At 43.8% G+C, this 13,546-nt stretch overlaps 5 protein-coding genes across 5 annotated transcripts; 2 read left to right on the forward strand and 3 right to left on the reverse strand. All coding sequences in view use genetic code 12, as the record gives it.

Moving 5' to 3' along the window:
* Nucleotides 1–2,093: 2,093 nt before the first annotated feature.
* FOB63_004054 (uncharacterized protein) lies at nt 2,094–2,957 on the forward strand (the record flags this gene model as incomplete). Its single annotated transcript, XM_002615131.1, has 1 exon — nt 2,094–2,957. The coding sequence occupies one exon, from the start codon at nt 2,094–2,096 to the stop codon at nt 2,955–2,957; it is 864 nt and encodes a 287-aa protein (XP_002615177.1).
* A 2,818-nt stretch (nt 2,958–5,775) lies between these two features.
* Nucleotides 5,776–6,771, reverse strand: DRE2 (electron carrier; the record flags this gene model as incomplete). The annotated part of the gene is made up of 1 exon (XM_002615130.1): nt 5,776–6,771. One exon carries the CDS (start codon nt 6,769–6,771, stop codon nt 5,776–5,778), a length of 996 nt encoding a protein of 331 aa, XP_002615176.1.
* Nucleotides 6,772–7,451: 680 nt separating this feature from the next.
* FOB63_004056 (uncharacterized protein) lies at nt 7,452–8,621 on the reverse strand (the record flags this gene model as incomplete). Its single annotated transcript, XM_002615129.1, has 1 exon — nt 7,452–8,621. One exon carries the CDS (start codon nt 8,619–8,621, stop codon nt 7,452–7,454), a length of 1,170 nt encoding a protein of 389 aa, XP_002615175.1.
* A 674-nt stretch (nt 8,622–9,295) lies between these two features.
* On the forward strand, nt 9,296–11,179 carry FOB63_004057 (kinetochore-associated Ndc80 complex subunit; the record flags this gene model as incomplete). Its single annotated transcript, XM_002615128.1, has 1 exon — nt 9,296–11,179. The coding sequence occupies one exon, from the start codon at nt 9,296–9,298 to the stop codon at nt 11,177–11,179; it is 1,884 nt and encodes a 627-aa protein (XP_002615174.1).
* A 149-nt stretch (nt 11,180–11,328) lies between these two features.
* FOB63_004058 (mitochondrial 54S ribosomal protein mL58) lies at nt 11,329–11,871 on the reverse strand (the record flags this gene model as incomplete). Its single annotated transcript, XM_002615127.1, has 1 exon — nt 11,329–11,871. The coding sequence occupies one exon, from the start codon at nt 11,869–11,871 to the stop codon at nt 11,329–11,331; it is 543 nt and encodes a 180-aa protein (XP_002615173.1).
* Between the last annotated feature and the right edge of the window lie 1,675 nt (nt 11,872–13,546).

Genomic DNA, 13,546 nt, shown 5'->3' on the forward strand with positions numbered 1-13,546 from the left:
TTTGCCGCAAAGAACGTTTGATGCAGCATCGTGTGAAGTGCTTCCGGCGGAAAGTGAAATTACACGATTTCAAGTTCTTAACCATGCATTTACTGAATTTATTGCATTGATGGGCATCTACGGCACTTTTACTAAGTACTGTTGTGTTCTAGAAAATGAGTCCACAAAGGAAAGAAAACCCAAAAGAAAAACGAAAGATAACAAAAAAATTAAGAGTAAATAGACCCAGTGGGTATCTTCGTTTCAGAAGTTAAAAAGGGCGTTACCATACTTTGAAGGTTTGGTTTTCTTAGGAACCCCAGCATCACAACCAGATAGTCTTGATTGTTGACTGCAACGCAAGAATTCCAAGATGCGAGAGCATCAATGAATATGATACAAGACAATCTAATGTACCTTGCGCTGACGTGCCTTTTAGGCGATACCACGAATACCGGCAAAATCCTTCATTGTAAGAGGGGACGGTGGGGAACAAGATAGTATATAGCCGTTTGCATCAGGGGAAGTAAATGTCAGCAGCCGGAGTCTAGAAATATGCTACACGATGCCAATTATAACTTTGATAATGGGAAAGCTTTAGGCAATCGTAGAAAGAATGTTTATTGATGACAAATGAAACCGCTCTGGGCAATCTTGTATCGCTGTTCCTCTTGTACGTCGAGATGAATTGTTGAAGTTCCGATGCTCCAGAGAAGAAATATTTTTTTGGGCTCTTCTTCGTTGAAGTTGGAACTTTGTCACCGAGTTCCAACTTCAATGCTCACAACCAACTCTAAGACTGGGGCTACATTGTACTGAGCAAGCTTGGTAGGATTACCATTTGGTATAGCAATACTTGACTTGAAAGAGAGAAACGGTTGTATCAGTCTTATGCACCATCGTCCCAATCTTGGTTCCTGCTGACCCTACATTCTTGTTGTGTAGGAGAAAAAAAAAAAAAAAAGAAAAGAAAATATGGAGCATGAAAGGGACCTTACAACAATGACCGCGGAAGTAGTTTGCCGGTGAATCTGAATATAAAACGTGGGGAGCAACAAGCACAAATGAAGGAGAGAGATGTAGCATGTCCCCCACCAGTATGGGGGCGGGACAGCGAATGACTCATGAATGTTTTTCCAACCAGTCATGACCAGTGTTTCCATGGAATACATCGGAGGGAAATGCGCGGCCCGTTGCTGGCAGCATGAGCTTCTGCGCCAAGGTGCATATACGCAACTGACGCGCATTGATGCACATGCAGCACCCGCTGTTTCTTGTATTATTTTCTATTACCTGCGTTTGATTGTACATGATTAAGTCGCTGTAAGATGTGCTATTGCTACGTTCGCAGATGCTCCCCTCGTCCAAGTGCAAATAATAAAAGGCCCGGTGAAGTCGCCCCGACTGGAAATGGTGTCATTTAATCTTCCCACCGCCGAGCAACTTCTTACAAACCCCCGTTTTTTTGGTTGTGCTGTTTCCTCGGTTCACATTCATTAAAACAATCCACACAAAGCGCTGCCCCACCTTTCTCACTTGTATCACAGAGTGCGATCGCTACTATCCACAGCTACTGCTACCCATTGTTTGGACCTTGTTGTGCCGCATTGACAAGTTCTCCCAGTGGAAACCATTATTGTGTCAAGTAATTTATATTACCTGACCACAAGAGCATGTCAGCTGCAGTGTACTACCAGCAAAACTGCCTTGCTGTTGACGACTATTCCAAACAAAGTTCTAGTGCTGGTCACGAGTCTTCGCCTGACCAAGACGCGACAAATCCTCTACCTCTGTTGGCTCAGATCATGCCCTTGAGTCTTCAACAACACAACAGTACCAGCAGCAGTACCAGCAGCAGTACCAGCAGCAATACCCGCAACAGTATTCTTCGTCGGTTCAAGAATCGGGCTACTCGATCTTTGGTGTTGCTCAGCCGGATACGGCGTCACATGCTGGTTCAACAACCCTGTATTCGCCTACTGTTTCTGCCTCTGCTGTTCCTTCGTCGACCGGATCCAATTACACTGCCTCGTCGGTGATGGGGTCTGGGTCGCTGCTCAGCACCGGAGCGTCCTCTATGGTGTCATCGAACATGACATCGCCACAAATGAATTATGTGGGCCAGTACCAAGGACAAGAAAGATGCACATGCAAATCGAACCCCAACCGCATTCCTCGGCCCAGGAACGCCTTCATTTTGTTTCGTCAAAAGTACCACCAGTCTGTGCTTGACGAGTCGACTGAGGCAAAAACCAACCCCGAAGTCTCCCGCGAGTTGGGCCGCAGATGGAGAGCCTTGCCCACAGAAGAAAGAGACTACTGGAACAATTTGGCCGAGGAGGAAAAGAAAAACCACGCCAAAAAGTATCCCAACTACCGTTATACGCCTCGCCGCAACGGGAAAAACAGAAACTGCGCCGTTTGTCGCCCCAAGACTGCCCCGGCGCAATCTCTTCATTACCCTCCAACCCAGCAAGCTCGCCCCTGTGCTTAGGATGAGCCACATGCAAAATTATCAAAAGCAACAACAGCAACATCAGCAGCAACAGCAGCTGCAGCAGGCTCATCTGAATTCTGCCCAGCAACTACTGCAGTATTCGTACAACCATCTGTCGCCTTCTCAGCAACAGCAGCCGCAAATGCAGCAGCAGGGTCTGCAGCATCCACTTCAACAGCTGCCACTGCATCTGCAGCTGTCTACGCAAGCCATGTATCCATATCCGCAAATGGGTCAGTTTGGATACTCGGAGCAGCAGGCTTATGGCCAAGCTCTGCAGCAGCCATATTACCAGTCGGACAGAATGGCGTATGCGGTCGGAGGAGAGGTTCCCGTTCAATACGTTGCGTTTGATCAGGCGCAGCATCAAGCACAGCAAAGTCAACAACACCAACAACGCTATGGGTCGTTGCCTCACAATAATTTATCCTCTAGCTCTTCTTACGCTACTTATGACGGGTACTCCATGCCTCAGCAATAGAGGCGGAAGCGGCACAGTTCTTTCTCTGTCTCAGATCTCCAAGCCCTGCATTACAAGTAATGGATGACACACCATTTATGATTATAAGTTGAACACGAAGCATTGACCAACAGAAAGGTGCTCTATATCTTCAGTTGTCTGCCATGTGCTACTTTTTTGTTTCCTTTAATTTCTCTGTAACTTACTAATACTTTTTTTTGTTCAAGATATTATTTATTTTTCAAACAAGTCTAAGACGGCTGAGGCGTACCTGCTTTTCTCCTTTGTTCACGATTGATGTTTATGTAACCCAGAGAGGGCGGAGATTGGCATCATTCTGTCTCCAGCCTTAAGGATTGTTCTGGATGTCTGAACTGCTATATACAAGTACTTTGAATATGAAACGCAAATTTGGCGCTTATTTTAGAAGTCCACCGGACTCCCAGCGCATGTAGACTGTACCTAAATATGGTTGCATGGGCGCTTCTTCACATTTAGGCGCAATGCACAATGCACTCCATGCATACGCGGATACCCAAATTGCGTACATCGCATACCGCATGACATGCGCGCGTACTTCGACAACTTAGTTCAATTTTTGGGGTCCAATAATGTCTCGTGCAAGCTGCCTTCCCAAAATTTGTGATTTCAGATTCCTCTCAGTATCGACTAAGGTAATCTCTTGAGTTCAACTGCAATGAAATCGTTTGTCAATGTATCTTGAACGTTCAGAAGAAATCTGCGACGTAAATAACCCGCATATATCATTAGTCGCTTTCATAGCCATTATGGAAGGTGTATTATATTCCTTGTAGATACCATTTTAAAGAGCAGGCGTTTAGCTTTAAGAATATAGCTATTCTGAGCTTTCACCAACATGAAGAGTCTTTCATCATATAAAATGGATTTCCTCTTCATTTTAAACGGCTCTCTCCCAGTGATTCATTGCTAGGTTTTAAAAAATTGCTCGCACTGAATTCAAAGTAGACAATAAAATGGGAAAAAATCATGATCAATAAGTTATTGGGAACCGAGTATCCGTAAGGAAACTAGAGTACCACCCTTCAAGCAAGGATTCCTCGAAGTTCCATTCCAATAAAATCTATGGGGGGACGTCGTTTCCTTCTTATATCAGAGAAATATTAAATTACAAGTCAACACTGGAACATTGTTCGTGGTTCTGAAACTACCTCGGTCGATGAACAAACTATGAAAGAGCCCCTTACTTCTTAACCTTGCTTACGATGATACAATATTCATGTTTCAACCTCCATGTGTTAAAGCTTTGAAGTGTATCTCATTGTCAAAACTTATCAACATTGAATAGAATTGGGTCCGTTCAAGATCTTTCCACACCCTACAATTGGCTTTTGAAGAATGTATGTTATTGTGCTCAAATGCAAAAAGAGACAAGAGAAATCCATGACAGAATAAATAAACGAACAACAACATCCTACTGCCATATACTATAATGTTGGAAGAGAAGTCTAAGAAGCCGCAGGAAGCTTTTACATTTCAGTCATCAATCCAAGTCTGATGGATATCTTGGGATCCCCAAGAGACCTGATTACTAAAGATAAATTGAACCACCTTTGCCTAGAACTCCGCATACGCTGTTTCTAGTTTCTCACATACACATTGTGTTCCTTTCCAATTTTAAATTGTACCGGCTTGCGTTTCCTAAAATTATCTTTGCATCGACCCTTGCAAGATTTATTTTCTACTTTCCTTTGTAGTTTTGCGCTTCAATGGTTTGCTGCTGGAAGCTCGTTCATTATTCACGCCTTGATCCTCTGGAATGTATATTCCTCTATTGTCTTTGGGCAACACGAAACCCATTGATCCCAGTTGCCAATTTAGGAGGGACAGAACATGTCCTGGTAGCCCCAATGATTTCTGTGAATTTTACCTCGAGAGAAATGAAATCTGAATAAGAGTGAATACTGGGGTGGGCTTGGATTCGTCTTGGTAACTAGTTCTTGATTGCTGAAGTCAGAATTAAACAAATAAAAAAAAAAAAACAAAGAGAGAAAGGGAATAATATACGAAAACAAACGAGGATCATCAGTGTCAACGGGAACCTTTCGAACATGAAAGTAAGGAAAACTTAGGTAAGTTATTAGAAAGAAGTTTAAATGCTATAGACTAGGGAATAGGGCAGGATGTTGTATGTTGAATTTTGTTTCAAAATTTGGACGAATTCTCTACTGTCAAAATAGAGTGATGAAAAGTTTCGGTAGAAACTTGCCGACGTAATTCAAAGTTCTGTTGGGTACCGATAGCATTCTTTGGAATTTATTCTGGGAGCTTTTCTTTTGAGTAGACTTGACGATTCAACAACTTTGTAGCATGAAAGATCGGTTAGGGTGGAAAGGAGAAGTTGAAACACATTGTTCAATAAAATTCCATTTAAATTAAAATTAAAAACTTGAAGCTCTTCCTTTAAATATCTGGCCTTTGGTTCAAGTATTTAAAAATCAATAAGAAGCCATCCCTTTAGTCAATCAGTGGTCAAAAAAATTGTGAAAAAAGTAACATATTTTGATGCTGTCCCTAGCGGTTTTCAAAAGAGAAAAGTTTTGTGCTCTTCTACCATGCTTCAGTCCCAATAATCAAAATAATCAATACACGAAAACATGATTATTTATTTCCCAAAGAACAGCTTCTAGCAAACACTCAGGCACATGTGTTCTTTGTGTTGTTGTGAAGCTTGGAGTCTTGGGATGAATAACTTTTTAAACTGCGCCTTCGATTTTACTACATTCATTGCCGGAGTCTCCGAGTAATTAATTTATTTCCTAATGTCCAACCTGTTTAAGTTTTAAGATATTCCTACAGCTCAAATGTCCTCCCCGAAGCTATCAAGAGTGACAACCTCGCCAGGTTTGAAAGGGGGAAGACCCAAATAAGGACATCCATCACATCTAAAAGCATCACCAAGAGCGCAAGAAGAACAGCCGCCAGTCTTTCCTTCCACCGTGAAATCAATCTCTGTCAAGTCTTGAGCAGAGAACTGAACCTGGGACTTTTTCAATCTTTCCTCGATCTTGATAGCCTCCAACGTGGCCAGCTGGGCCATTTTGCCCAATAAAGTGTCTTGCAAATTACGAGTAGCCTGCTCTTCTTGTTCCTCCAATTCTTTCAAGCCACAAGTACAATCTTTACAGGCCTTCTTTCTCTTTTTTCCGTTGGGCAACTCACACTTCTTAGGAACCACTATGTTGACGTTGAATTTGTGCGAGTCAGCAATCAATTCATTTTCGTCGATCAAGTCGTCCTCTTCACCACTCGAATCGTCGCTGAAGTACGCCAACTTCGTGCTGTCGAGTTTTCTCTTCATCGAAAGGTCATCCTCTGCATCTGTATTGTTGGCAGATGTGTCAGTTAAAGTGACCGGAGAAGAAACGGGCTTTTTGAATGTAGGCATTTTTCTTGCCGCAGTCTCCGCAGGCTTTTTCTTCCTGAGCAAAACCGTGGAAACTGGAGCAGGCTTGGACCAAGAGCCATCATCTTTCACAATGAATCCGTTCATCAACACGTCGAGATCTTGGTCCTTGGGCAAGTCTCCCAGCAACTCGCCTCCGTTTTTGAGAGAGGCAAATAGTTTGGCCATGACAGATGGAGGAATCGACAAGTGGGACTTGTTGGGGTTCACATAGTGAATGTGGTCAAAGTGGGACGATGGTAGTTCGACCATATCGTTTGCTATACGATCGATAATGTGCTGGGTCAAAGAAGCCTCGGGGAACTTTCCAGAGAGGCCGGACTTGGCCGATTCAACAAGACTCTCCTCGGTCACAACCGTAGGATGGAGAAGCAAAAGAATTTCAGACATGGCAACGCAATAGGGCTGTGATCTGATATCGCAGTATGTGTTCAAGGATCGATAAGTGGGACTAAGGGAAGTTGTCAAGTTTTCGAACTAGAGTATGGATACGCGTAATATCAAACTGGCTTCTTGTTGTGGTTCTTTCAAAGAAGAGCAAAAGGGTGCTGTTTCGCGAGATAAGTAATGTGCTCTTCTATCTTTGGTGAGAAAATGACTAAGCACTTTTTTTAGGGTGTGCACATAGCGATTTTTGCCCGTTTACGGAAAAAGTATGCTGGGTACATTTTTACAAATTTCACGTTTGAAAAAAGTCTAGTGAGACCTTTCATAGTTCAAGATGGACGGGGCGCCTTTAAGCTGTGTCTTGTAGTGCTATAAGGGAGAAAGTTCGCTGGAAAATGTGATATCAGTAATTTGCTTACTAAAAGCGGAATGCAATTCGCTCTATTCCTCCATGTAACGCAATCTGGCATGGAGATATAGTTATGCTGATTGTTTTTCTTTCTTTTTCTTTTTTTTTTCCTCGCTTGCTTGACTAAGATCTTAATGAAATCTCGTACGTGCATACGATAAGGCATCGATGCCAAAGTATGTTCCGTCTATTGAAAAAGAAGGCGCGTTATCTATTAAATCTGCGCCCATTATATAAATATAAAATACAGCTGTCCATGCCTGATGAACAGTGCTCAGTCTGACTCCTCTTCGGTAGTAGCATTCTCCACGTCGGTCTCGTCGTGGTCGATTTTGCTGATTAGTCCTGAAATGGGAGGAAGCACCGGAAGAGCCAGCGAAGAAGTCGAAGAAGTAGGTGAATTATTGTTCTGGCTATGCAGTCGGCTGTGGGTGCCTGACATTTGCTTGACTGATTGCGGTGATGAAAGAGACATGAGTGAGTACACTGCATCCTGCTCAGAATCGCCGTTCTGATTGGTGTCAAGTGCTACGTTCAAGGGTGGAAGTGCTGTCTGTTTCATCGGTGGCGCCTCATGCAACTTTTGACGTCGAGGCAGTTCGTTAAGCGCCTGAATGATGGACTGCCGACGGTCTTCGCTCATACTAGAACGGCTACCACTCTTCCGCCTCAGTCGTGAAAACGCAGCAAGCAATGCATTATGCGCACTCGACTCTTCATCGGGTGAAGGGATGCTGATTCGTCCACCTGTAGTTTCTGTTAGTTTGGGGGGCTGATAAAGTCGACCTTCACCCGTGGAAGGCGGAGACTCTGGGTGTGAGAATCCTGGCGTCAGTTGCAACGTCTGTAAGTTCAAATTGGTTCTTTGCAACGAGCTGCTAGGCAGCATGCTTTCGTGCGTTTGTCTGTGTTTTTTAGTGGGTGATTCTTGTGTGGACGTGAAAGAGAGTTCTGCGAAATTCAACTGAACTGGAGCAGCAGTGGTTTTCTCTTGACCCTTCAACTTGCCGAGGGCCAGGCTTAACTTGCTTTTCAACTGAGTGCTAATTTCCTGAAGCTCCTGTTTGTTCTGCCCCTGGTCATCAGCAAACAAGCGTCTTCCAGGACTAAAAAATTGTGGTGTGCGCAATACTTTGGATCTCCGAGGTGTGTCTCGGTCGTCCGAGTCGTACCCTGAGTTTCGTGGTGTCTTGAGTAGGGCATTTGAAGAGTATGGCGACTGTAAATTTTCTGTATTGAATTTGTAATCGGGAGACTTGAAAGTTCCAGAATTACTGCGTTTTAAAGCAGGACTGAACGGTAGGTTATCGTCAGGTTGCTCTGGCGTTGCAAGAAATGCCAGGAGATGTTTTTTACCCTTCGACGCCGGAGGGGTGGATGGAACATCTAGCTTCACCTGTTTCTGAGGTGAAGTGATTGGGGTTCCGGTTTTGTTGGAACTCATGGGAGGAGCGGTTTTGATAATTGTAGCGCGGGGAAAGAATCTGGAGCTGAAATGGGCTCGAACTATCGTTTCAGATGAAATATGCTTGGGGTGGTGGGGTTATCAAGAACAAAAACACTATGTGAATTGGCGTGTAGAATAACAAACACAAGCGCACAATTAAATAAAGCAAAGAAAGATGCGGGATGGACGGGGAGGAAAAAGAAACTCGCTGGTGGAAATGGGAGAAGTTTGGCGTTCTGAGATTTAAAAGTACGCGGATTGGCGAAACCGATGGTAAACAAGAGGATAATTATAGAATAGTTTAAGGAAGTAGCACTTCGGTTCAATGTGCGGTTTCGCGCTAATTCTCATCCTTTTTGCACGTGACGCATGACCCTCCACGCAAAACAACCTTCTGCTAAAAAGTGTATTTGAAAGGCCGGAATGTGACGCCAGGCGGCCAAATGTCTTTGCAAAAGGGGCCACGTTGCCTGGCGCCTTTCCATTTTTTCGCCTCCCCGCTGGCGGACCTAAAGTAAGCACATCTGCCCATCAGCAAACGAAGATCTTTTCCTCGCGCAAAAATTTTCTGCGCCAGTCCCACCGAAAAGCTTCTTGTGCACGTGATACGGCACGTGCCGCGAAACATCAACACACGCCTAAACACAAACATAACAATCCCACTTGCATCTATGACAGATACCCATAGCACGCCGTTGGCGGCGCAGCTTCTCAAAAAGGCTCTGCGGCTTTCTTCGGCAGGTGCTACCAGAGCATCTTCCGGTTTCCGCACATCCAACTCGTTCGAGTCCACGAAACGGCGCTCCACTCTTTTGATGACGCCTGCCTCCAACAAAAGAACAAGCAACTTGAACGGATCTGTGCTACCTGCATCGCAGTCGAGCGGCGGAGGCCAGAATGCGCCAATGTCTAACTCGCAGCTCTCGTCCTCGTACTCGCAATCGTCACAAAGAAGAGGTGATCTGAGACCCTTGAGAGACAAGAACTACCAGAGCCTTATTCTGCAAGAGATTTACGATTTTTTGACAGCAAACAAGTTTGAGCTCGAAATGAACCATCCGATCATGCTCAAGACGCTCCAGCTGCCCACGCAAAAGGACTTTGTTTTGATATTCCAGTTTTTGTACGGCCGCATCGACCCCAATTACAAATTCACCCGTTCCATTGAAACAGAGGTGTTCGCTCTCCTCAAGACCCTCAATTACCCATATCTAGATGGCATAAACAGATCGTCCATCAGTGCAGTTGGAGGCCAAAATTGGCCTTCTTTTCTTGGAATGCTCTACTGGCTTGTCAAGTTGAACTTGGCTCTTCTGAATTTGAACGAAGATTACTTCATCGCACCTGACGACGTGTTTGATCGTGTATTTATTAAGTACATCATCTCCTCCTACAGAGCCTTTATCGACCAGAAGGAAGATTACTCTGATTTCTACGAGGAGATGAAACGTGGCTTCGAGTCGGCCAACAGCGAAGTTTTACAAGAAGTGCAAAGCAAAAAAGAAGCGGAAAAGTTGCTACGTCAGGAATTCGATCTTTTGAACCGCCAGTATCGTGAGGTTGAAGAAGCAGAAGCAAAATCAAAGGCCCTAGAGAATGATCTTCGACAATTCTCCGAATACATGGTCAAAATGAAGGAGCGCCAGTCCAAGTGGGGTGAAATTTTACAGCAGATGGAGACCGAAATTACCAATGCTGAAAACCAACTTAAAGCTCTTGAAATGGAGAAAAAGACATACGAAAACTCCATCATCAATAAGGGATACACAATCGCCGATATTGATAAGCTGAACCAAGAGCGGGACAAACTCTCGAAATCGATTGATGCAGTGTCTAACAAGATCGAAGATGCAAGAGAGAACCTTCAAAGGAGTGACAGTCATTTGCGACAGAGTTTTCAAAGTCTAGAGAGTTTCGTCAACCAGTATAATCTTATGACGCACAAGATTTCGTCTGATGACCTGTTCCGCCTCACTTTAAACAGCTCTTTGATAGAAGATGACACAAAGGGGTACGATTATGAGCAAGTTCTCAACAGGCCATTGCGAGAGGAAAAAATTAGACTTCTTCTGCGTCGAACAGAACTCAATCAAGAAGTGCATAATATTCAGGAGGAGTGCATCAAAATCGTGGAACAAGTTGACCAGTATTCGGAGAAAATATTCGACCAACAGGAGGAGATTGAGAGCCTTGAGGCTACAGTTGCGAAGAACAAGTCTACTCAAGAGGAGATTTACGAGACAATGGTGAGTGAAGGAACAAGCTATTCAGCGCAGATCGAAAAACTTGACCGAGAATTGCAAGGGTTGCAGATTAATGTGAACAAAGGAATTATTGAAGCGGAGACGCGGCACAAGAATTTGAAAATTGCTTATCAAGAATGGAAATATCATATCAAGGAACAGCGGGAGGTTTTGCACGATTCGGTCCAGCGCTTGATTGACTATATTATCTCGTTCAAACTAAACGTGCAAGAGAACATAGAGGAGCTAGATGCGCTCACACTCAAGGAGCTTGAGCACGAGCAAGGTCTCGAAGGAAGCATCAGCGAATAATCATTTTTTCTTTCTTTTTTCTGTTATTACTATATTTTTGCTGGTATACATGGTACAGGGACCAAAGGACCAACGTAGTTATTGCTCGGGCGAGGGTGGATATACAAGAATGAAAAAATATACAATGAAATGCCTATACTATATACATGCTAATATTCGTTTCTCAACCACATTTGTTTTCTCCGTTGTCTGTCGTCTCTGGCAATTTTTCTCTTGTCCGACCAAGACTCCTTGACCGCCTGCAACTCCTCGAGAATTTTTTGCTGCTTGGCCATGCTGAATCCGGTAATCACATTCACCTTGTTTGTGGCCACACCAAATTTGGCCGCCAACTTGGCAATGCTCCACTTGTGTGGGTCTTGGTTTCTCAACGTGATGATTTCCTGAATGATGTCTGGAGTCAAGGAGTAATCTTTCTTGGCCCCCCATATGAGAGGCATGTCCTCAAGTTCTTCTGGCGTGTAGGTCTTGAACTTCTCGGCCATATATTTCAATCTAGGATCGTTGGGTGGTAAAAACGCCTTTGGTGTATCGGTGACGCTGGGCATGGAAGCTGGAGGATTGTGTATGAGACCTTGCGTGGGCACGGGTTTCAAGTTGAAAGCAGAACGGGCCTCATTGTATTTGTTCTTTGGCTTGGACTCGAAGGGAAGGTTTTTGATCGAGTATCTGCGGACACTGGCTCTCAACATCGTGGTGTAGAAAGAATCTTGAGCGCTCGATAGTGAAGTTTTCAAAAATTTTCGGTCGTGCGCGTGCCAAATGGGCCACCACTGTGGAGTAATTATTGGCCACAGGAGGGAAGTGGTTTCAGTGGAGAAAATGGAAACGTGCCTGATGCTAGATTTTCGCCGCTTTGCTTTTATATCCAAGTTCGACTGGTGCTTTTAACTATCCAAATGTGCGACTAGTCACAAGAGCCTCGATAATGGAAATGCGAGTGCGATAATGGCCATAATAAGAGAAGGTAAGGGAATAGAGGTGAATACTCTGCTTTTTTGACGGACCTGGTTCGTAGGTACAAAGCAAGCAAAATTCTGTCCTCAACGAAGAGACCTATGACTGCAATGAATTATGTCAATTTTGTCAGTTTTGTCCAAGTTCAACTAGCATAGAAAATGTCGCATATATCCTAGCATTTTTCCTCATTATCGCTAACAGGCTGGGTTTACACTTATTTTGTATTTCGACAAATTGGATTGATCGTTGTTTGATCTGTATAGGCATTCCTTTGCTAGTACAATACTATTCTAGACGCTTCGCCAAGTTTGATTAGCCGAATTGTTGACTAATTTTCCCCTAGCAAATTATTAGTGCTACCAGTCAACCTGAAGATTAAATTGCGCTCATAGCTAAATCTTCCTTCTGACCTACGGAGCGTCCTTAAAAGGCGGCCCTCTTTAGAGCGCCCTCACAATCACGGCATTGATACTTTTCCAAGGTATTTAATACAGTACTTATATATATTCCACCTATCCCAAATAAACAAAGAAAGTACCTCTTGGTGTTTCTTTGGTATGCCCCTAACTGGCAGCGCTAGAACTTGTCGATTTGCTGACGTCACAATGTTATTGCCCTATTAAGTGCCGATTTGACATCACCACTAAAAGGCTATATTCTGATTGTGGAAAGTCGCTATTTCTGCTGCACTTTATGTACTCAAAAGGTTAGAGAACAACATCGAAAGATGTTCGTGCTTATTTCTTTCCATGCATCCCGTTCCATGTAATTTAGGCAATTATTGTTTTCTGTATACTCATTGTTGTAAGTACTCATATAGTCAAACAGCTAACTTTCGGCATGATTACTGTTCCTGTGGCAATTTCATCGTCGCTGTGGTTTGTTTCGGTTCGTCTACTATTTGCTTCCCTATCGCTGTCCATAGGTTCCACAGTTGAGGCATTACGTTTCGGGAAGTAATCTGCCTCTATACTACACCGTCACAACCAGTTATGTGGATATTTTTCTGCCACGCCAAGATAATTTGATGGTTTCGGATTCATACATTTGTCACGAAGCTGATTGTTTCGGAAACGGTCGTGTGCTGTATTCAGTCCTTTTGCTATCTGTTGCCACGAAGCCCACAGTTCAACGTGTCTTAGGTGAAACGCGACATCATTTGGTGCATTTGAAGATACGTGTATATGCTCGTAACCACAGACACAAAGGACTAGGCCTTGTGGGGTAATGTCGAAACAGAATGCGACAAAAAAGACAACAACGCCAACAACGCCAACACACGCAAAAAAAAACTAAAGGAGAAGGGAAATGGCGAATGTCTGGTGAAGGCAGCTATATATATGCATAGATAAACTAACAGCAGCAGTTGTAGTTTTGACTTTGCGCCATAGTATGCCAAAATGCATC

Source organism: Clavispora lusitaniae (assembly GCF_014636115.1).
Source record: "Clavispora lusitaniae strain FDAARGOS_655 chromosome Unknown tig00000187_pilon, whole genome shotgun sequence".
Classification (NCBI taxonomy): domain Eukaryota; kingdom Fungi; phylum Ascomycota; class Pichiomycetes; order Serinales; family Metschnikowiaceae; genus Clavispora; species Clavispora lusitaniae.